At 46.1% G+C, this 24,215-nt stretch overlaps 1 protein-coding gene across 1 annotated transcript in view; it reads right to left on the reverse strand.

Annotated features, from left to right (window-relative positions):
- Nucleotides 1–24,215, reverse strand: part of LOC110502904 (heparan sulfate glucosamine 3-O-sulfotransferase 6-like) — a 35,947-nt gene continuing 11,732 nt past the window's right edge. Inside the window, exon 2 of the mRNA XM_021581248.3 lies at nucleotides 1–1,337. Within this exon, the coding sequence (XP_021436923.1) occupies nucleotides 719–1,337 (619 nt within the window). The 3' untranslated portion in view covers nucleotides 1–718. The remainder of the gene's footprint in view (nucleotides 1,338–24,215) is intronic.

Here is a 24,215-nt window from a genome sequence, read left to right on the forward strand (position 1 = left end):
TTTACAGTCAGAGAGGTACAGTTTATTAGTTTGGTTTGAAACAAAAACACAATGCAGAAAACCACAGATACACATATAGGGTATATCACAATTCTCAATAGCATAACTCTTGCAACATAAATAATAGCAATTTTACAGCACATAGAGTAAACCAACCAATATATATTTCCCCCCAAAAAATAGCATTGTCCAGCATTTATCCGAGCATTTATCCCAGCAATAGTCTTCTTTTAATAAAAAAAATGTCACCTAAAAATCGTTGGGATTGCATTTTAAAACCGGAAAATGGGACAACAGTAAATCATTTGTGATTACTAAAATTATTCAGGAAATGCACTTGGCTTATTGTAGTCTAGCTTATTTAAATAGTATTAGCATATTCGGGATTCATTTCTCAGGTGAAAAGATTTGTCAGGCTCATGGAGCAGTTTTGTCAGAATATAAAAATGGTATTACATTGCAGTGACACAACAATCTTACAAGAAAAATCACATCTGTTATTCAAGGAGTTTTAATGCCTCTCTTTATAACCAAAATAACCTATCAGTCTCTCCCATGGTTTGGTTACAATGGTAGCACAACTCTAGCCTGTTCCCGCCAGTCCCAGCCGAAGTCACAAAGACCTGTCATCTGGTAAAACATCAGGTTGAGTGGCCAGTACAGGGCCTGTCTTATCCTCTGGAGACCCATGTCTATGCTCTATCCCATCCCATTTCCATCAGTCCCAGCCAAAGTCATGGCCTGTCATTTGGTAAAACTTCATATTAAATGGCCTATAGAACTCCCTGAGCCTGAGCAGCACCTCTGGAGAGATCTGTGGATGAGGCCTTCCCTTAGACTTCCCTAGACAGCGTGGCCTGCTGCTCCCCTCAGGCTTCTTCAGGCAGGGGAAACCCTTGGTCTGGTTGAAGTAGAAGTGTTTGTCCGTGACCAACCTCTTCAGCCCCAGGAAGTCCTGCACCCTGCCCATCTCCCCGGCCGGGTCCGTCACCAGCCTCTCCCCGCTGACAAAGAGGAACTTCGAGAGGGGGAAGTAGCGCAGCCAGTTCTCCAGGTGCTTGGCGTAGATCCCGATGCGCACGGCGCTCCAGGAGGTGTCGATGAGGCCCATGGTTGAGTTCCGGAAGGTCAGGCTCTGGAAGGACGGAAGGCCGGGTTGTTTTGACAGTGTCTGGGTGTAGTCGGACACAGCCCGGGTCACAGGATCTCGGACCACCACAATCAGCTTGGTGTGACGACTCAGGGCGAAGAGACGGCGAGGAGCCTCCTTGGTGACGAAGTAGCTAGGTGTCTTCTCCATAGTGATCTGGCTTTCCAATGTCCGAGGCATCAGGTTTCTGAGAGGAGAGGAGAGTAGAGGAGCGGAGAGGAGGGGAGAGGAGAGATTTGATTAGTGGTTCCCAAATATTTGGCAAACGGACCCACCAAAAGCTTCTGGGAATTTCTTGTGACCCATGAAGTAAATCTTGTTTCTATGTACCCAGTCTCAATCCTATCCTCCTGCATGTGATGAAACAGACTTTAAGACCTTTGGAGCCTGGCTTGTGTGTCATAAACATGACCAGATCTGCGTCCCAATCTATATTACAAATTGTGACAACATATTAATATTCCTTGTGTTATTAGTGTGTTCTCATTGTCTCTTTGACGCTCTGCAGCCTTGAGAGCCTCTGATTTAGTTTTGTAAGTAGTTGGTTAGGTCTGTGATTACATCAATATAAACACCTACATTAGATGCTGGCCTCACTGAAATGTCAGATGGAAAGGAAGTCAATGAGTGGGTGCTAAAGGAAAACCACAAGGCCATAACGACCAGTGAAAAGTAATTTCCTCAGGACTTCCTCCTCCTTCACAAGGCTGTTGGAGGCTGGGCTGAGAGCTGGGCTGAGTGCGCTCTCCCCCAGGCTGCCTGGACAAATATACTATGCCATGTACTGTGTATTGTATACCACTGAAGCTGCAAGAAACTCCCCAACAGACTAGCAACAGTCTGATTCTGCTTTAGCCAACAAAGGAGAAATTGACTGACACCCAGGTAGGCAGTAAAGGCTCTGATTGTGAGATGAAGGACAGCTATTAGTCTCCAAAAATGTGTCCTTTCACAGCTGGAACCATATGCTGGGACACTATCTAAAGTGGATTACCAGAAGTTTCATTTTAAAATACAAAACAGGAATCCTTCCAACTTTCCTCAAACAAGGATCCCTTCATTTAATTTAAAATGAGGGGATTCCAATCTCACGGCGGGTTTATGTTTTAGAAATCCAAGCACGGAGGAATGTTCCAAGTCTTCAGAAAATCCCTCATTTAATTTCCACGGATGGTTCCCCCCTGTAGCGTAGCCATGTGGTAGAGACTGAGGGTGGGTCTCAAATGGCACCCTATTTGCTATGCAGTGCATTTGGGCTATGTTCAAAATGAATGCACTATATAGGGAATAGGGTGCCATTTGAAACACATCCTGAAGGCTGTCGTTGACGTGGTTGTTCTCTGGTCTCTAACTGCAGGGCTCTGGCCTGAGCTGTGTGGGGAACAAACTCCTCTCTGATCCAAATCTGATGTCCCCCACCACAAATGTGCCATGGGGCTAATACTGAAAACATGACATTTGTTTTTACAACAGATCACCTCTTTTTTCCCTACTACACCTCGATATGAAGGGATACGAGGATCAGGCATATAGAGAACACTCATACTAAAGTAATACACCATGCAAAAAGAAGATTATGAATGTATTTGGTTTTTGATATTCATCTCAATAGGATCTGGTTCCATAAAGACATTTAAAAAAAATAGATAAACAATGTAGAAAACATTTATTTGGCTCACCCCAACTAGGCCTGTAGCATGTTGATATTAATATTACAACATAAGAGGTCAACAAGTGACACAGAAAACATCAAAGAACAACATCTCCACTGGGATCCAGCTTTTCTACATATTCATCTCCACGGGCTCTCTCTCCTGTCTTCCTCTTTGTTCTGAACGACTCCCACAGTGACCGATCAGTTACATAGGACAGCATTGTGCCACGTTTCTATACTTTATATAAAGGATATAAAGGAAGTGACACTTTTCTTTACAACTAGTACTACAACCCACCAGTTTTTACAGTGATCATTTTGGCCTGCCATATAGACGTGCCAGTCTGTTTGTGTAGTGTGTACTCAGCAGTAAGTGGATGTTTAATTCTGGCCAATCAGGCTAATGGGATCCATGCTGGACCTGTCCCAGCTTCCATTGACATCATATTAACATTCTCGAACACTGGCCTGTAGTCACAGAACTCTGTAGGACTCTCTGGCTATAACACATGCTAAAAGGAGGCCACACACTAGAGAGAGAGGAGGAGGGAGGGAGGTTAGGGAGGAAGAGAGGGACACACACACACACACACATTAACCTGGTCAGCCTTATCTCGCAAGATTAAAGTGAGACTATGTACTAGAGTGTATACCACTTCAACTGTGTTTGTTCTTTATCAGATGCTGTTGGTCTTTGTATGGTTTCCAAGGGCAGAGGCTAGCTAAGCGACTTGCTGTTTGTTTTGATCACACCTTAGCCTAGCGGTAGCGCTGTTAGCATCTGGAGCAGGAATGCCGGTGTGTGTTTATCTCCATAGACCTGCTGCTATCAGCAGCCTGCAGTACTCCCCGTCTGGGTGGCCCTCAGCTCTATTAGGCCCTATTTTAAAAGACCTCAGGTTAATTTGCTACTGTTTACGACCGTATTGTAGTGACTGAACTATGTATACCAACCTGAGTGTGTCAATGCCATCTCAAAAACAAGGTGAAAAGATGACGAGCTACACATTAATTCTGGAAACATCATATTTACTTAATTGTTTTCTGTTCTAAGTAGGTGACCCCTCATGAAAAAAAGACTACTGAATTACTACACAAAACCTATTTGTGCAGTAGTGATTATGTAGGGATTACCTGTAGGGATTGTGTGGTGAATGTGTTGTATATGCACTACTCAAGTAGAGTTTTGTAGTGTTCAGTAGGAAAAACAGTAGTGCTTCCAGGAGTAATCAGGTAGAGATTTTTACAGCTTGATGTTGGCAGTAAATAAGTAGTCACAACACTACTGCCAGACTACACAGTCTTTTCACGACCACAGAAGAAGACAAAACAGGAAGTAGTTGGTTGTTGTTAGCTATCTACTGTTTTTGACAATCCTGAATGTAATCATCTTCCATCCTTTGCCATCCTGTCTTTCATAGCCCTTATGCTGGCACCATCTGTAAGCTTAACTTTCCTTTATGTTTTGTGAATACTTTCATGTTGTTGTTTAGCCATTTATATAACCACATCAAAAAGATTGCTAGTCAAAATGGTCTTGTGTTTACTAGCCATATTGAAATGTAGCTATGTAGACTCTGTTTTCGTCATGCGAGCTAATAAGAATGTGTGTTTGGGGAGGACCATCCTCCTCAGTGAATTTCAGAAACATGTAAATAGTGAAACATTTAAAACGTTTTTAGATAAAACTCTACTAAATATATTCACGTCACCAAATAGTTGATTTCAAACACAATGTTTTGCAATGGTCTACAGTAGCCTCAACGTCACTCTGTAGGGTAGCACCATGGTGTAGCTGGATGATGGCTAGTTTCCATCCTCCTCTGGGTTCAATGACTTCAATACAAAACGTAGGAGGCTTATGGTACTCACCCCCTTCCATAGACTTACACAGTAATTATGACAACTTCCGGGAAGACATCCTCCAACCTATCAGAGCCCAATCAGAGGATCAGAGAAGGAATATAGTACTGAAAGCATAAGCTACAGCAAGCTAGCACTGCAGTGCAGTGAAAGACAATAGTTGAACAGTTTTTAACAAATTACTTTTCTTCAAAAATTAAGGAGAAGCAACAGAGAGAGATATTTAGTCTTTTTTTCACTTTCTTAGCAAATGCAGCTAGCTAGTTTAGCCTACTCAAACAACCATATCAAACAGAGAGGGATACTGTGTTAGCTAACTGGCTATGGCTATCCAACAATGGAACTTATGGTTTTGTACATTGCCACCGGGACCCGCCAGTGTAACTGTTAAACTCCTTGGTGACTATACACTGTACTGCATGATTGTAGCGGATTTACTCATGCGTTAGTTCTAGTAGCTATGTTGACTGACGTTATACAGTGGTGGGAAAAGTACCCAAATGTCATGCTTGAGTAAAAGTAAAGATACCTTAATAGAAAATGACTGAAGTAAAAGTGAAAGTCACCCAGTAAAAAATACTACCTGAGTAAAAGTCAAAGTATTTGGCTTTAAATATACTTAAGTATCAAAAGCAAATGTAATTGCTAAAATATACTTAAGTATTGAAAGTAAAATTAAAAGTATAAATAATTTCAAATGACTTCCTTTTATTTATGTATAGCCAGGGCCACACTCCAACACTCAGACATAATTTACAAATTAAGCATTTGTGTTTAGTGAGTCCGCCAGATCAGAGGCAATAGCAATGACAAGGGATGTTCTCTTGAGTGCATTAATTTAATAATTTTCCTGTCCTGCTAAGCATTCAAAATGTGACATGTACTTTTGGGTGTCAGGGAAAATGTATGGACTAAAAAGTACAAGATTTTCTTCAGGAATGTAGTGAAGTAAAAGTAAAAGTTGTCAAAAATATAAAGAGTAATGTAAACTACAGATACCCCCAAAAACTACTTAAGTAGTACTTTCAAGTATTTTTACTTAAGTACTTTACACCACTGATGTTATAATATGGTGACAACAATGTAGGTAGCGGTTATGATATGATGGTTTGGCTTGGAAAGTTTTTTTTGCCTGGTCACAGACAGTTGACATGTTGTGCACTGAAGTCCACAAGCGAAGATATAAGGTGAGAGGAGGATAGCACGTAGATGCGAGAAGAAATTATACAACGATCAAAGGGATGCTGTATGTACAGTTGAAGTCGGAAGTTTACATACACTTAGGTTGGAGTCATTAAAACTCGTTTTTCAACCACTCCACAAATTTCTTGTTAATAAATTATATTTTTGGCAAGTCGGTTAGGACATCTACTTTGTGCATGACACAAGTCATTTTTGTAACAATTGATTACAGACAGATTATTTCACTTATAATTCACTGTATCACAATTCTAGCGGGTCAGAAGTTTACATACACTAAGTTGAATGTGCCTTTAAACAGCTTGGAAAATTCCAGAAAATGATGTCATGGCTTTAGAAAACTCTGATAGGCTAATTGACATCATTTGAGACAATTGGAGGTGTACCTGTGGAGGTATTTCAAGGCCTACCTTCAAACTCAGTGACTCTTTGCTTGACATCATGGGAAAATCAAAAGAAATCCGCCAAAAATTGTAGACCTCTACAAGTCTGGTTCATCCTTGGGAGCAATTTCCAAACGCCTGAAAGTACCACGTTCATCTGTACAAACAATAGTACGCAAGTATAAACACCATGGGATCACGCAGCCGTCATACCACTCAGGAAGGAGACACGTTCTGTCTCGTAGAGATGAACATCTCACATTGGTGAGAAAAGTGCAAATCAATCTCAGAACAACAGCAAAGGACCTTGTGAAGATGCTGGAGAAAACAGGTACAAAAGTCTCTATATCCACAGTAAAACGAGTCCTATATCGACATAACCTGAAAGGCCGCTCAGCAAGGAAGAAGCCACTACTCCAAAACTGCCATAAAAAAGCCAGACTACGATTTGCAACTGCAAATGGGGACAAAGATCAAACTTTTTGGAGAAATGTCCTCTAGTTGGATGAAACAAAAATAGAACTGTTTGGCCATTATGTTATGTTTGGAGGAAAAAGGGGAGGCTTGCAAGCCGAAGAACACCATCCCAACCGTGAAGCACGGGGTGGCAGCATCATGTTGTGGGGGTGCTTTGCTGCAGGAGGGACTGGTGCACTTCATAAAATAGATGGCATCATGAGAAAGCCTCCAGTGGGCAGCTGGGTGGAGGTGCTCTTATTCTCCATGGACTTTACAGTGTCCCAGAACTTTTTGGAGTTAGTGCTACAGGATGCAAATTTCTGTTTGAAAAAGCTAGCCTTTGCTTTCCTAACTGACTGTATATTGGTTCCTAACTTCCCTGAAAAGTTTCATATTGCGGGGGCTGTTCGATGCTACTGCAGTACGCCACAGGATGTTTTTGTGCTGGTCAAGGGCAGTCAGGTCTGGAGTGAACAAAGGGCTATATATATATATATATCTGTTCTTAGTTCTACATTTTTTGAATGGGGCCTGCTTTTTTAAGATGGTAAGGAAAGCACTTTTAAAGAACAGCCAGGCATCCTCTACTGCCGGAATGAGGTCAATATCTTTCCAGGATACCCGGGCCAGGTCGATTAGAAAGGTTTGCTCGCTGAAGTGTTTTAGAGAGCGTTTGACAGTGATGAGGGGTTGTCGTTTGACCACGGACCCATTACTGATGCAGGCAATGAGGCAGTGATCACTGAAGACAGCAGAGGTGTATTTAGAGGGCAGGATTATATCTATGAGGGTGCCCCTGTTTACGGATTTAGAGTTGTACCTGGTAGGTTCCATGGTAATTTGTGTGAGATTGAGGGCATCTAGCTTAGATTGTAGGACGACCGGGGTGTTAAGCATGTCCCAGTTTAGGTCACCTAACAGTACAAACTCTGAAGATAAATGGTGGGCAATTAATTCACATATGGTGTCCAGGGCACAGCTGGGGGCTGAGGGGGGTCTATAACAAGCGGCAACAGTGAGAGATTTCTGGAAAGGTGGATTTTTAAAAGTAGAAGCTCGAACTGTTTGGGCACAGACCTGGATAGCATGACAGAACTCTACAGGCTATCTCTACGGTAGATTGCAACTCCACCCCCTTTGGCAGTTCTATCTTGGTGGAAAATGTTGTAGTTGGGGATGGAAATTTCAGAATTTTTGGTGGCCTTCCTAAGCCAAGATTCATACACAGCTAGGACATCAGAGTTGACGGAGTGTGCTAAAAGCAGTGAAAAAAACAAACTTAGGGAGGAGGCTTCTGATATTAACATGCATGAAACCAAGGCTTTTACGGTTAAAAGCAGTAAACAAATGATAGCGTCTGGGGAATAGGAGTGGAACTGGGGGCTACAGGGATTCAAGGCATAATGTACAGACAAGGGTATGGTAGGATGTGAGTTCAGTGGAGGTAAACCTATGCGTTGAGGGACGATGAGAGAGGTTTCATCTCTGGAGGCATCAGTTAACCTAGGTGAGGTCTCTGCATGTGTGTGGGGTGGGACAAAAGAGCTATCTAAGGCATTTTGAGCGGGACTGAGGGCTCTACAGTGAAATAAAACAATAAGAACTAGCTGAGACAGCAGTAGACAAGGCATATTGACATTAGAGAGAGGAATATTGACATTAGAGAGAGGCATAAAGCAATCACAGGTGTTGATCAGGAGAGCTAAGACAACAACGGGTAAATGGCGATGAATGGGCAGAGCGGGTCAGTTAGCTACATACAGGACCTGAGTTTGAGGCTGGGGCCAACAGATAAACAAAATGAGGTACTGTGTTATTGAAACAGTCCAGGGGGCATCAGCTGTGTAGTCGAGTGATCATAGGGTCAAAAGAGCAGCAGCAGGTGAGTCAGTGTGCTGTACGGTAGTCACTACTACGCTAGGCGAGCAGGGGACGCAGCGTTCAGAAAAGCTAGCGGGTGTGTCATTATGGGATATTGTGTGTAGATTGATGAGGAACATTTTTAATTTAATCCATTTTAGAATAAGGTTGTAAAGTAACAAAATGTGGGAAAGGTCAAGGGGCCTGAATACTTTCCGAATGCACTGTAACTACAGTTAGAAACTTGAGGAAATATCATGTGCAATAGTATAGTAGGGACACAGTAGTGAGACAAGAAGGTGTCAGTAGTGATTTTGAATATGCAAACAGTAGTAAATGTTTTCAATAGTAATCCAGAAGGTTTTATGAATGAAAAAGGATCAGGAGCAATTCAGTAGTGATCAGTAGTGACACCACACTACAGACACCGATGGCAGCAGTTATTCAATAAGGATTGAGTGGGCATACGGCAGTCTGGGGGAATACGTTTTTACAATATATCCTGTTGTATCCTTTTGACTATATCACAATATTATTTTTGTGCTAGTTGGCTTTTGTGCTATTTGGCTGAGCACCAAAATTCCAGTATTTTTCATTCATAGTTCTCCATCTTTTTAAATAGGTAGCCAATTTGTTTTCAGTACTTTAATGACTGATCAAAACCCTCTGAGCAATAAATAATGAAAAAGGTTGGAAACAAGGTTCAAGTCCCAAGTAGAACGGGTCAAGTCCAAGTCGTGCTTTATAAGAGCAAGTTGAGTCACGTTTTTTCAAGTAAAGAAAATCTATACATGCAATGACTTGTTCAACTACTGTCATGCCCTGATCTGTTTCACTTGTCCTTGTGATTGTCTCCACCCCCCTCCAGGTGACAGCCATCTTCCCCATTATCCCCTGTGTGTTTATACCTGTGTATATATGTGTTTGTCTGTTGCCAGTTCGTCTTGTTTGTCATGTCAACCAGCATTTTTCTCAACTCCTGCTTTTCCCCAGTCACTCTTTTTCTCTCCCTCCTGGTTTTGACCCTTGTCTGTCCAGACTCTGAGCCTGCCTGACCACTCTGCCTGTCCAGACTCTGAGCCTGCCTGCCTGACCACTCTGCCTGTCCAGACTCTGAGCCTGCCTGCCTGACCACTCTGCCTGTCCAGACTCTGAGCCTGCCTGACCACTCTGCCTGTCCAGACTCTGAGCCTGCCTGCCTGACCACCCTGCCTGTCCAGACTCTGAGCCTGCCTGACCACTCTGCCTGTCCAGACTCTGAGCCTGCCTGCCTGACCACTCTGCCTGTCCAGACTCTGAGCCTGCCTGCCTGACCACTCTGCCTGTCCAGACTCTGAGCCTGCCTGACCACTCTGCCTGTCCAGACTCTGAGCCTGCCTGCCTGACCACTCTGCCTGCCCCTGACCCTGAGCCTGAGCCTGCATGACCACTCTGCCTGACCCTGAGCCTGCCTGCCTGACCACTCTGCCTGTCCAGACTCTGAGCCTGCCTGCCTGACCACTCTGCCTGCCCCTGACCTTGAGCCTGCCTGACCACTCTGCCTGTCCAGACTCTGAGCCTGCCTGCCTGACCACTCTGCCTGACCCTGACCCTGAGCCTGCCTGACCACTCTGCCTGTCCAGACTCTGAGGCTGCCTGCCTGACCACTCTGCCTGCCCCTAACCCTGAGCCTGCCTGCTGTGCTGTACCTATGCCCCACTACTCTGGATTATCGACCCCTGCCTGCCTTGGCCTGTTGTTTGTCTGCCCCTGTTGCTGTAATAAACAATGTTACTTCAACACAATCTGCACTTACCTGAAACATTATAACTACACATCTTTGTCTATTTATTGAGGTAACCAGACAGCCCTTTTCATATTATTTTGTCTTCAACATATGTTGATTAGCCTATGACATTTTAAAATAGGGACCTTGTAGCAGTGTTAAGGGCATGAAACCAGCAGGAGTGTACATTTATTTACAGGTCTTGGAGATCGAATGGTGAAAGTGCCATATCATACAAAATAAACAAGTAAATTTACCAAATATACACTGGCAATAGCTGTCACGGCCGTTGTAGGGAGGAGACCAAGGCGCAGCGGGATAAGCGTACATTCTTCTTTATTAAAAGAGAAACACTGAACAGCGCGAACAAAATAACAAACCGAACCGTGAAGCTAATATGGATAGTGCAGACAGGCAACTAAACATAGAATAAGAACCCACAAATACCCAAGGGAAAATGGCAACCTAAATATGATCCCCAATCAGAAACAACAATAAACAGCTGCCTCTGATAGGGAACCAATTCAGGCCACCATAAACCTACATATGCCTAGACTTACAAACACCCCATGACATACAAAAACCCTAGACAATACAAAACAATCATACCCTCGTCACACCCTGAACTAACCAAAATAATTAAGAAAACATAGATAACTAAGGTCAGGGCGTGACAATAGCCTAAAATAAATTCCCTCTGGATCAGGCTTAACCTGTTCTATCTGAACAGATACAGGTAGAGTGCAAGACTGCACAGCAGTTCACTAGTGAAATATGTAGTGTTCACCAGTAATGAAATTTGTAGTGTTCACCAGTAGTGAAAAATTTAGTTTTCACCAGTAGGGAAATATGTAGTGTTCAACAGTCGTGAAATATGTAGTATTCACCAGTAGTGAAAAAAGTAGTGTTCACACGTAGTGAAATATGTAGTATTCACCCGTAGTGAAATATGTAGCATTTACCAGTAGTGAAATAAGTAGTATTCACCAGTAGTGAACTATGTAGTGTTCACCAGTAGTGAAATATGTAGTATTTGCCAGTAGTGAAATATGTAGTATTCACCAGTAGTGAAATATGTAGTATTCACCAGTAGTGAAATATATAGTATTCACCAGTAGTGAAATATGTAGTGTTCACCAGTAGTGAAATAAGTAGTGTTCACCAGTAGTGAAATATGTAGTATTCACCAGTAGTGAAATATGTAGTGTTCACCAGTAGTGAAATAAGTAGTGTTCACCAGTAGTGAAATATGTAGTGTTCACCAGTAGTGAAATAAGTAGTGTTCACCAGTAGTGAAATATGTAGTATTCACCAGTAGTGAAATATGTAGTGTTTACCAGTAGTGAAACATACCAATATATCACTCATTACTACATAAATCACTGCTGTTTTACTACACATCTCAATAGCAATCAAGTAGTAAAACCAGTAGTAATTCAGTAGTACTTTTTCATGAGTGAAGCTCACTCATAAAACACAGCATCTGGGCATTAACGTGTGTGTGTGTGTGTGCCAGTGTTGTATAGTATAATGCTGGCCCCCTCAGGTACAGTAAACGCAGTGGCCATTATAACTTGATTTCACACACTGAGTGCTCCAGTCTTTGAACTCTTTATTTGTCGTCCCAACGTTATCGCTCCTCTCCTCACTGGGTCATACAGTAAGAGCCCATGTGTGTAAACACAGGACAGGAGTGTTGATTTAAAAGATGGCCTCACTCTCAGAGGAACACACATAGACACACCCACCAAACACACACACGCGCGCATACACGCATGAATGCACACACAGCCTCACTACCTGATGCAGGAGCAGCAAACACTTTACACTGCTACCAGCAGCACAGGATACTCCCACATCTGGTAGGTGTGTGTGAGTGTGTGTGTGTGTGTGTGTGTGTGTGTGTGTGTGTGTGTGTGTGTGTGTGTGTGTGTGTGTGTGTGTGTGTGTGTGTGTGTGTGTGTGTGTGTGTGTGTGTGTGTGTGTGTGTAAATGTTGGTACCAGAGTGTGTGTGAAACAGAGCTGCAGAGGAAATTAGAGAAGTGTTGCTGGTCCCTGGGTAGGAAGTGTTTTCTCTGTTGGTCCCTGGGTAGGAAGTGTTTTCCCTGCTGGTCCCTGGGTAGAAGTGTTTTCTCTGCTGGTCCCTGGGTAGAAGTGTTTTCCCTGCTGGTCCCTGGGTAGGAAGTGTTTTCCCTGCTGGTCCCTGGGTAGAAGTGTTTTCCCTGCTGGTCCCTGGGTAGGATGTATTTTCCCTGCTGGTCCCTGGGTAGGATGTATTTTCCCTGTTGGTCCCTGGGTAGGATGTATTTTCTCTGCTGGTCCCTGGGTAGGATGTATTTTCCCTGTTGGTCCCTGGGTAGAAGTGTTTTCCCTGCTGGTCCCTGGGTAGGATGTATTTTCTCTGCTGGTCCCTGGGTAGGAAGTGTTTTCCCTGCTGGTCCTTGGGTAGGATGTATTTTCCCTGCTGGTCCCTGGGTAGGATGTATTTTCCCTGTTGGTCCCTGGGTAGGATGTATTTTCCCTTTTGGTCCCTGGGTGGACGTATTTTCTCTGCTGGTCCCTGGGTAGGAAGTGTTTTCTCTGCTGGTCCCTGGTTAGGACGTATTTTCTCTGCTGGTCCCTGGTTAGGACGTATTTTCTCTGCTGGTCCCTGGGTAGGAAGTGTTTACCCTGTTGGTCCCTGGGTAGGAAGTGTTTACCCTGTTGGTCCCTGGGTAGGATGTATTTTCCCTGTTGGTCCCTGGGTAGGATTTATTTTCCCTGCTGGTCCCTGGGTAGGATGTATTTTCCCTGTTGGTCCCTGGTTAGGATGTATTTTCTCTGCTGGTCCCTGGGTAGGATGTATTTTCCCTGCTGGTCCCTGGGTAGGATGTATTTTCCCTGCTGGTCCTTGGGGTAGGATGTATTTTCCCTGTTGGTCCCTGGGTAGGATGTATTTTCCCTTTTGGTCCCTGGGTGGACGTATTTTCTCTGCTGGTCCCTGGGTAGGAAGTGTTTACCCTGTTGGTCCCTGGTTAGGACGTATTTTCTCTGCTGGTCCCTGGGTAGGAAGTGTTTACCCTGTTGGTCCCTGGTTAGGACGTATTTTCTCTGCTGGTCCCTGGGTAGGAAGTGTTTACCCTGTTGGTCCCTGGGTAGGAAGTGTTTACCCTGTTGGTCCCTGGGTAGGAAGTGTTTACCCTGTTGGTCCCTGGTTAGGATGTATTTTCTCTGCTGGTCCCTGGGTAGGAAGTGTTTTCCTTGCTGGTCCCTGGTTAGGGAATGTTTTCCCTGCTGGTCCCTGGGTAGGATGTATTTTCCCTTCTGGTCCCTGGGTAGGACGTATTTTCTCTGCTGGTCCCTGGGTAGGAAGTGTTTTCTCTGCTGGTCCCTGGGTAGGATGTATTTTCCCTGCTGGTCCCTGGGTAGGAAGTGTTTACCCTGTTGGTCCCTGGGTAGGAAGTGTTTACCCTGTTGGTCCCTGGGTAGGAAGTGTTGACCCTGTTGGTCCCTGGTTAGGATGTATTTTCTCTGCTGGTCCCTGGGTAGGAAGTGTTTTCCTTGCTGGTCCCTGGGTAGGACGTATTTTCTCTGCTGGTCCCTGGGTAGGAAGTGTTTTCTCTGCTGGTCCCTGGGTAGGATGTATTTTCCCTGCTGGTCCCTGGGTAGGAAGTGTTTACCCTGTTGGTCCCTGGGTAGGAAGTGTTTACCCTGTTGGTCCCTGGGTAGGAAGTGTTTACCCTGTTGGTCCCTGGTTAGGATGTATTTTCCCTTCTGGTCCCTGGGTAGGACGTATTTTCTCTGCTGGTCCCTGGGTAGGAAGTGTTTTCTCTGCTGGTCCCTGGGTAGGATGTATTTTCCCTGCTGGTCCCTGGGTAGGAAGTGTTTACCCTGTTGGTCCCTGGGTAGGAAGTGTTTACCCTGTTGGTCCCTGGGTAGGAAGTGTTTACCCTGTTGGTCCCTGGTTAGGATGTATTTTCTCTGCTGGTCCCTGGGTAGGATGTATTTTCCCTGCTGGTCCCTGGGTAGGACGTATTTTCTCTGCTGGTCCCTGGGTAGGAAGTGTTTTCTCTGCTGGTCCCTGGGTAGAAGTGTTTTCTCTGCTGGTCCCTGGGTAGAAGTGTTTTCCCTGCTGGTCCCTGGGTAGGATGTATTTTCCCTGCTGGTCCCTGGGTAGAAGTGTTTTCTCTGCTGGTCCCTGGGTAGAAGTGTTTTCCCTGCTGGTCCCTGGGTAGGATGTATTTTCCCTGCTGGTCCCTGGGTAGAAGTGTTTTCCCTGCTGGTCCCTGGGTAGGATGTATATACCCTGCTGGTCCCTGGGTAGGATGTATTTTCCCTGTTGGTCCCTGGGTAGGATGTATTTTCCCTGTTGGTCCCTGGTTAGGATGTATTTTCTCTGCTGGTCCCTGGGTAGGATGTATTTTCCCTGCTGGTCCCTGGGTAGGATGTATTTTCCCTGCTGGTCCCTGGGGTAGGATGTATTTTCCCTGTTGGTCCCTGGGTAGGATGTATTTTCCCTTTTGGTCCCTGGGTGGACGTATTTTCTCTGCTGGTCCCTGGGTAGGAAGTGTTTTCTCTGCTGGTCCCTGGTTAGGACGTATTTTCTCTGCTGGTCCCTGGGTAGGAAGTGTTTACCCTGTTGGTCCCTGGTTAGGACGTATTTTCTCTGTTGGTCCCTGGGTAGGATGTATTTTCTCTGCTGGTCCCTGGGTAGGATGTATTTTCCCTGTTGGTCCCTGGGTAGAAGTGTTTTCCCTGCTGGTCCCTGGGTAGGATGTATTTTCTCTGCTGGTCCCTGGGTAGGAAGTGTTTTCCCTGCTGGTCCTTGGGTAGGATGTATTTTCCCTGCTGGTCCCTGGGTAGGATGTATTTTCCCTGTTGGTCCCTGGGTAGGATGTATTTTCCCTTTTGGTCCCTGGGTGGACGTATTTTCTCTGCTGGTCCCTGGTTAGGACGTATTTTCTCTGCTGGTCCCTGGGTAGGAAGTGTTTACCCTGTTGGTCCCTGGGTAGGAAGTGTTTACCCTGTTGGTCCCTGGGTAGGATGTATTTTCCCTGTTGGTCCCTGGGTAGGATTTATTTTCCCTGCTGGTCCCTGGGTAGGATGTATTTTCCCTGTTGGTCCCTGGTTAGGATGTATTTTCTCTGCTGGTCCCTGGGTAGGAAGTGTTTTCTCTGCTGGTCCCTGGGTAGAAGTGTTTTCTCTGCTGGTCCGTGGGTAGAAGTGTTTTCCCTGCTGGTCCCTGGGTAGGATGTATTTTCCCTGCTGGTCCCTGGGTAGAAGTGTTTTCTCTGCTGGTCCCTGGGTAGGAAGTGTTTTCCTTGCTGGTCCCTGGTTAGGGAATGTTTTCCCTGCTGGTCCCTGGGTAGGATGTATTTTCCCTGCTGGTCCCTGGGTAGGACGTATTTTCTCTGCTGGTCCCTGGGTAGGAAGTGTTTTCTCTGCTGGTCCCTGGGTAGAAGTGTTTTCTCTGCTGGTCCCTGGGTAGAAGTGTTTTCCCTGCTGGTCCCTGGGTAGGACGTATTTTCTCTGCTGGTCCCTGGGTAGAAGTGTTTTCTCTGCTGGTCCCTGGGTAGAAGTGTTTTCCCTGCTGGTCCCTGGGTAGGATGTATTTTCCCTGCTGGTCCCTGGGTAGAAGTGTTTTCTCTGCTGGTCCCTGGGTAGGAAGTGTTTTCTCTGCTGGTCCCTGGGTAGGATGTATTTTCCCTGCTGGTCCCTGGGTAGGAAGTGTTTACCCTGTTGGTCCCTGGGTAGGAAGTGTTTACCCTGTTGGTCCCTGGGTAGGAAGTGTTTACCCTGTTGGTCCCTGGTTAGGATGTATTTTCCCTTCTGGTCCCTGGGTAGGACGTATTTTCTCTGCTGGTCCCTGGGTAGGAAGTGTTTTCTCTGCTGGTCCCTGGGTAGGATGTATTTTCCCTGCTGGTCCCTGGGTAGGAAGTGTTTACCCTGTTGGTCCCTGGGTAGGAAGTGTTTACCCTGTTGGTCCCTGGGTAGGAAGTGTTTACCCTGTTGGTCCCTGGTTAGGATGTATTTTCTCTGCTGGTCCCTGGGTAGGATGTATTTTCCCTGCTGGTCCCTGGGTAGGACGTATTTTCTCTGCTGGTCCCTGGGTAGGAAGTGTTTTCTCTGCTGGTCCCTGGGTAGAAGTGTTTTCTCTGCTGGTCCCTGGGTAGAAGTGTTTTCCCTGCTGGTCCCTGGGTAGGATGTATTTTCCCTGCTGGTCCCTGGGTAGAAGTGTTTTCTCTGCTGGTCCCTGGGTAGAAGTGTTTTCCCTGCTGGTCCCTGGGTAGGATGTATTTTCCCTGCTGGTCCCTGGGTAGAAGTGTTTTCCCTGCTGGTCCCTGGGTAGGATGTATATACCCTGCTGGTCCCTGGGTAGGATGTATTTTCCCTGTTGGTCCCTGGGTAGGATGTATTTTCCCTGTTGGTCCCTGGTTAGGATGTATTTTCTCTGCTGGTCCCTGGGTAGGATGTATTTTCCCTGCTGGTCCCTGGGTAGGATGTATTTTCCCTGCTGGTCCCTGGGGTAGGATGTATTTTCCCTGTTGGTCCCTGGGTAGGATGTATTTTCCCTTTTGGTCCCTGGGTGGACGTATTTTCTCTGCTGGTCCCTGGGTAGGAAGTGTTTTCTCTGCTGGTCCCTGGTTAGGACGTATTTTCTCTGCTGGTCCCTGGGTAGGAAGTGTTTACCCTGTTGGTCCCTGGTTAGGACGTATTTTCTCTGTTGGTCCCTGGGTAGGATGTATTTTCTCTGCTGGTCCCTGGGTAGGATGTATTTTCCCTGTTGGTCCCTGGGTAGAAGTGTTTTCCCTGCTGGTCCCTGGGTAGGATGTATTTTCTCTGCTGGTCCCTGGGTAGGAAGTGTTTTCCCTGCTGGTCCTTGGGTAGGATGTATTTTCCCTGCTGGTCCCTGGGTAGGATGTATTTTCCCTGTTGGTCCCTGGGTAGGATGTATTTTCCCTTTTGGTCCCTGGGTGGACGTATTTTCTCTGCTGGTCCCTGGTTAGGACGTATTTTCTCTGCTGGTCCCTGGGTAGGAAGTGTTTACCCTGTTGGTCCCTGGGTAGGAAGTGTTTACCCTGTTGGTCCCTGGGTAGGATGTATTTTCCCTGTTGGTCCCTGGGTAGGATTTATTTTCCCTGCTGGTCCCTGGGTAGGATGTATTTTCCCTGTTGGTCCCTGGTTAGGATGTATTTTCTCTGCTGGTCCCTGGGTAGGAAGTGTTTTCTCTGCTGGTCCCTGGGTAGAAGTGTTTTCTCTGCTGGTCCGTGGGTAGAAGTGTTTTCCCTGCTGGTCCCTGGGTAGGATGTATTTTCCCTGCTGGTCCCTGGGTAGAAGTGTTTTCTCTGCTGGTCCCTGGGTAGGAAGTGTTTTCCTTGCTGGTCCCTGGTTAGGGAATGTTTTCCCTGCTGGTCCCTGGGTAGGATGTATTTTCCCTGCTGGTCCCTGGGTAGGACGTATTTTCTCTGCTGGTCCCTGGGTAGGAAGTGTTTTCTCTGCTGGTCCCTGGGTAGAAGTGTTTTCTCTGCTGGTCCCTGGGTAGAAGTGTTTTCCCTGCTGGTCCCTGGGTAGGACGTATTTTCTCTGCTGGTCCCTGGGTAGAAGTGTTTTCTCTGCTGGTCCCTGGGTAGAAGTGTTTTCCCTGCTGGTCCCTGGGTAGGATGTATTTTCCCTGCTGGTCCCTGGGTAGAAGTGTTTTCCCTGCTGGTCCCTGGGTAGGATGTATTTTCCCTGCTGGTCCCTGGGTAGGATGTATTTTCCCTGTTGGTCCCTGGGTAGGATGTATTTTCCCTGTTGGTCCCTGGTTAGGATGTATTTTCTCTGCTGGTCCCTGGGTAGGATGTATTTTCCCTGCTGGTCCCTGGGTAGGATGTATTTTCCCTGCTGGTCCCTGGGGTAGGATGTATTTTCCCTGTTGGTCCCTGGGTAGGATGTATTTTCCCTTTTGGTCCCTGGGTGGACGTATTTTCTCTGCTGGTCCCTGGGTAGGAAGTGTTTTCTCTGCTGGTCCCTGGTTAGGACGTATTTTCTCTGCTGGTCCCTGGGTAGGAAGTGTTTACCCTGTTGGTCCCTGGTTAGGACGTATTTTCTCTGTTGGTCCCTGGGTAGGATGTATTTTCTCTGCTGGTCCCTGGGTAGGATGTATTTTCCCTGTTGGTCCCTGGGTAGAAGTGTTTTCCCTGCTGGTCCCTGGGTAGGAAGTGTTTACCCTGTTGGTCCCTGGGTAGGATGTATTTTCCCTGTTGGTCCCTGGGTAGGATTTATTTTCCCTGCTGGTCCCTGGGTAGGATGTATTTTCCCTGTTGGTCCCTGGTTAGGATGTATTTTCTCTGCTGGTCCCTGGGTAGGAAGTGTTTACCCTGTTGGTCCCTGGTTAGGACGTATTTTCTCTGTTGGTCCCTGGGTAGGATGTATTTTCTCTGCTGGTCCCTGGGTAGGATGTATTTTCCCTGTTGGTCCCTGGGTAGAAGTGTTTTCCCTTCTGGTCCCTGGGTAGGATGTATTTTCTCTGCTGGTCCCTGGGTAGGAAGTGTTTTCCCTGCTGGTCCTTGGGTAGGATGTATTTTCCCTGCTGGTCCCTGGGTAGGATGTATTTTCCCTGTTGGTCCCTGGGTAGGATGTATTTTCCCTTTTGGTCCCTGGGTGAACGTATTTTCTCTGCTGGTCCCTGGTTAGGACATATTTTCTCTGCTGGTCCCTGGGTAGGAAGTGTTTACCCTGTTGGTCCCTGGGTAGGAAGTGTTTACCCTGTTGGTCCCTGGGTAGATGTATTTTCCCTGTTGGTCCCTGGGTAGGATTTATTTTCCCTGCTGGTCCCTGGGTAGGATGTATTTTCCCTGTTGGTCCCTGGTTAGGATGTATTTTCTCTGCTGGTCCCTGGGTAGGATGTATTTTCCCTGCTGGTCCCTGGGTAGGATGTATTTTCCCTGCTGGTCCTTGGGGTAGGATGTATTTTCCCTGTTGGTCCCTGGTTAGGACGTATTTTCTCTGCTGGTCCCTGGGTAGAAAGTGTTTACCCTGTTGGTCCCTGGGTAGGAAGTGTTTACCCTGTTGGTCCCTGGGTAGGAAGTGTTTACCCTGTTGGTCCCTGGTTAGGATGTATTTTCTCTGCTGGTCCCTGGGTAGGAAGTGTTTTCCTTGCTGGTCCCTGGTTAGGACGTATTTTCTCTGCTGGTCCCTGGGTAGGAAGTGTTTACCCTGTTGGTCACTGGTTAGGACGTATTTTCTCTGCTGGTCCCTGGGTAGAAAGTGTTTACCCTGTTGGTCCCTGGGTAGGAAGTGTTTACCCTGTTGGTCCCTGGGTAGGAAGTGTTTACCCTGTTGGTCCCTGGTTAGGATGTATTTTCTCTGCTGGTCCCTGGGTAGGAAGTGTTTTCCTTGCTGGTCCCTGGTTAGGGAATGTTTTCCCTGCTGGTCCCTGGGTAGGATGTATTTTCCCTTCTGGTCCCTGGGTAGGACGTATTTTCTCTGCTGGTCCCTGGGTAGGAAGTGTTTTCTCTGCTAGTCCCTGGGTAGGATGTATTTTCCCTGCTGGTCCCTGGGTAGGAAGTGTTTACCCTGTTGGTCCCTGGGTAGGAAGTGTTTACCCTGTTGGTCCCTGGGTAGGAAGTGTTTACCCTGTTGGTCCCTGGTTAGGATGTATTTTCTCTGCTGGTCCCTGGGTAGGAAGTGTTTTCCTTGCTGGTCCCTGGTTAGGGAATGTTTTCCCTGCTGGTCCCTGGGTAGGATGTATTTTCCCTTCTGGTCCCTGGGTAGGACGTATTTTCTCTGCTGGTCCCTGGGTAGGAAGTGTTTTCTCTGCTGGTCCCTGGGTAGGATGTATTTTCCCTGCTGGTCCCTAGGTAGAAGTGTTTTCCCTGCTGGTCCCTGGGTAGGATGTATTTTCCCTGCTGGTCCCTGGGTAGAAGTGTTTTCTCTGCTGGTCCCTGGGTAGAAGTGTTTTCCCTGCTGGTCCCTGGGTAGGATGTATTTTCCCTGCTGGTCCCTGGGTAGAAGTGTTTTCTCTGCTGGCCCCTGGGTAGAAGTGTTTTCCCTGCTGGTCCCTGGGTAGGAAGTGTTTTCTCTGCTGGTCCCTGGTTAGGACGTATTTTCTCTGCCGGTCCCTGGTTAGGATGTATTTTCTCTGCTGGTCCCTGGGTAGGAAGTGTTTACCCTGTTGGTCCCTGGGTAGGATGTATTTTCCCTGTTGGTCCCTGGGTAGGATTTATTTTCCCTGCTGGTCCCTGGGTAGGATGTATTTTCCCTGTTGTTCCCTGGTTAGGATGTATTTTCTCTGCTGGTCCCTGGGTAGGATGTATTTTCCCTGCTGGTCCCTGGGTAGGATGTATTTTCCCTGCTGGTCCCTGGGTAGGATGTATTTTCCCTGTTGGTCCCTGGGTAGGATGTATTTTCCCTTTTGGTCCCTGGGTGGACGTATTTTCTCTGCTGGTCCTTGGGTAGGAAGTGTTTTCTCTGCTGGTCCCTGGTTAGGACGTATTTTCTCTGCTGGTCCCTGGGTAGGAAGTGTTTACCCTGTTGGTCCCTGGGTAGGAAGTGTTTACCCTGTTGGTCCCTGGGTAGGAAGTGTTTACCCTGTTGGTCCCTGGTTAGGATGTATTTTCTCTGCTGGTCCCTGGGTAGGAAGTGTTTTCCTTGCTGGTCCCTGGTTAGGGAATGTTTTCCCTGCTGGTCCCTGGGTAGGACGTGTTTTCCCTGTTGGTCCCAGGGCTCATACCATGTATGCTGTTATCTGTGTAACTTTACTCTGGGACCCTTGCCAGACCCCTCGGAGAGAGAATATGGGCCTTTCCGCCCTGATGGTCAGAGGCAGACACTTTTGATTCAGTGGATGAGACCACCGGGGCCATGGGCATGCTTGTAATGCAAGATGTCTTAAGCTCAGCCTCTCTCTCCCTCTCTCTCTCAGGGATACTTCCATAGGAGATTGTAAATTATGAGGACACACAGTGTCCAGGAATGTTGAGAAGACTTTCTGTACTCAATTCCCATCACTGGGGACTGTATTTCTGTCACTACAAGTTCAGTGTCATCTGCAGGGTTAAACACACTGTGACATCATGAGTTTAACCCTCTGCCCCATGCTTTAGACTCAATGCTTTGCTACTCTGCAGAAAAAAGGCTTGTAATTACTGGGAAGAAAGAATGAAGGCTTCAGGAGTTTTTTTTTTCAATTGCTAACAAGCATCGGTCAATACTGAAGCCACTTTTTCAAAACTCTTCACACAGTCTGCATTAGCAACATGCATCTTGGCCAAACAGTTCATCTCACCTCCAAAACTCACTCAAACCACCAAAACACTTCATACATGTCTCAAAATAAACTTGTTCGACCATAACACTGGCAACAATTCTCATTCAGAAAGCATACAGTACATTGTCACTCTGACACAATGACAAAAAACCACTAACAACAGGGAGCATTACATAAATGATGAACTTTTCTCTGAAGTTTGAATGATTTTTCACATAAATCAGTATTTCATTATAGAATAAGAATAACACATTTTCACTTTATTGACTGTACTAAAGTAAATGTAACAGGAATGAATCAGAAATGCAGCAATTTGCTTCGATAGCCTTTATTTTTTATGTATCTTTGCATGTAGTAATTTACTTGTGAAAAATAAAATGTTTGAAACAAAAAACAAATTCCTGAAATTCCTGGGCTGCAGTGATAACGACAAAAAAACATCAACAACATGTATAGTATAATCACTCATACTGTACAGTACTGTGAGGGTTCTAGTTCTCATCAACATGTATAGTATAATCACTCATACTGTACAGTACTGTGAGGGTTCTAGTTCTCATCAACATGTATAGTATAATCACTCATACTGTACAGCACTGTGAGGGTTCTAGTTCTCATCAACATATCCAGTATAATCACTCATACTGTACAGTACTGTGAGGGTTCTAGTTCTCATCAACATGTATAGTATAATCACTCATACTTTACAGCACTGTGCGGGTTCTAGTTCTCCCTCTCTCCTGCGTTTGGTCACAAGTTCTCAGCAACATCACATCTTATGTCGTCTCTGGTGATGCATCTTAGAAAGTATCTTCTTGAATGTCTAATCCAACCCTGGCAGTCTTCAGGAGAAGTGTCTCCACACCCTGGCAGTCTTCAGGAGAAGTGTCTCCACACCCTGGCAGTCTTCAGGAGAAGTGTCTCCACACCCTGGCAGTATTCAGGAGAAGTGTCTCCACACCCTGGCAGTATTCAGGAGAAGTGTCTCCACACCCTGGCAGTCTACAGGAGAAGTGTCTCCACACCCTGGCAGTCTTCAGGAGAAGTATCTCCACACCCCGCATTCATGGCTTCCAGTAAGGACATCTGGTCATGTGGATGGTGGTCATAAACCTTTCACCTCCACACGGAGAAAAACTCCTCTCTGTGGTTTAGGAAAGTGGTGTATGGAGGCAGGAATAGTACTGACGTCCTGGGATGTGCAGCAAACCAGTCTGACTGCAGCAGAGTGGTGGAATGCCACATTATCCCACACAACAACGAAGGTAGGGGAGTTTCTTGCCCCTCTCTCCTCTGCTGGCACAAGTTGATTATGCAGGTTATCAAGAAAATAACTGAGCCTCTCTGTATTGTAGAGGCCAATGAGTAGTTTGTGTAACAGAAAACCATCATTGGACAGTGCTGCACACATTGTGATGTTAGCTCCTCTCTGGCCTGGGACATCCACGGTTGCTCTCTGTCCAATCACATTGTGATGTTAGCTCCTCTCTGGCCTGGGACATCCACTCTCTGTCCAATCACATTTCTTCCCCTGCTTCGTGTTTTTGCCAGGTTGAATCCAGCTTTATCCACATAGATGGATGTATGTGCAGGTTGCCTGGCTTCCATCTCCATTACTCTCTAAAATACAGCAAATCCACAGTTTTACAGTACTTTACATTATGAGTAGCTGTGTATGTACCCTGTTTGGTTATTGAACAGACAGACATCTTACTTGGACATATTGATACCAGAGTTCTTTCACACGTTCACCGTTTCTCTCAAAGGCTACAGTGTACAACTGCTTCATCCTTATTTTATGTTTCTCTAGGTGTCACGACTTCCGCCGAAGTCGGTCCCTCTCCTCGTTAGGGCGGCGTTCGACGTCACCGGCTTTCTAGCCAATCCACTTTTCATTTTCCATTTGTTCTGTGTTTGTATTACACACCTGGCTTCACTCAACCAATGACTTGTTTATTATTTAACCCTCTGTTCCCCATGTTGTGTTTGTGAGTCATTGTTTATTGAAATTCGGTCCGTCTTTGAGGGCTCGTGATGTTACTTTGTAAATTTGTCTTTTTGAGTAAATACATTGATTACTCATATCTGCTGTCCTGCGCCTGACTCTCTACTCCAGCTACACACAGGACCCTTACACTAGGACTCTGGCAATTGTCATTGTGCTGACCGTGTTACCATGTCAACAATGTCAATTTCCTGCGCCTCTGATAATATTCTGCCTCTCCCTCCTGTGGGAGGCAACCTTTAGATCTTACTGAAAAACACAAAACAATCAATATATTTCATATGTCAGTACATGTAAAAATGGGAACATACTGTATTGTACTGTAATATGTAGTTCAATTATCATTTATAGATGCACATCTCACCTGTTGTTTTGCCGGAAAATGTGTACTAATGATGCAACTGTTGAACGCTACAAATTTGGTTGCACCCTTAAACTGGCCTCGCTCAAAGAGAGACCATGGTTTACAACATGGTCAATAATTGTGGCCCTTATCTCATCAGAGACCACCGCTCTTGGTCTTCCTCTCCTTTGTCCTCCACACATTCTCCCTCTCCCTGCCACTCTTCTATCCCCACCAACCTGTCTTCCTTGATCTATGTTTCCAAACTAAATCCTTCTCGATGCCGTCCTCTTTGGTCTGTT

Source organism: Oncorhynchus mykiss, chromosome 23, assembly GCF_057628025.1.
Source record: "Oncorhynchus mykiss isolate SJ-2025 chromosome 23, ASM5762802v1, whole genome shotgun sequence".
Taxonomy (NCBI): Eukaryota; Metazoa; Chordata; class Actinopteri; order Salmoniformes; family Salmonidae; genus Oncorhynchus; species Oncorhynchus mykiss.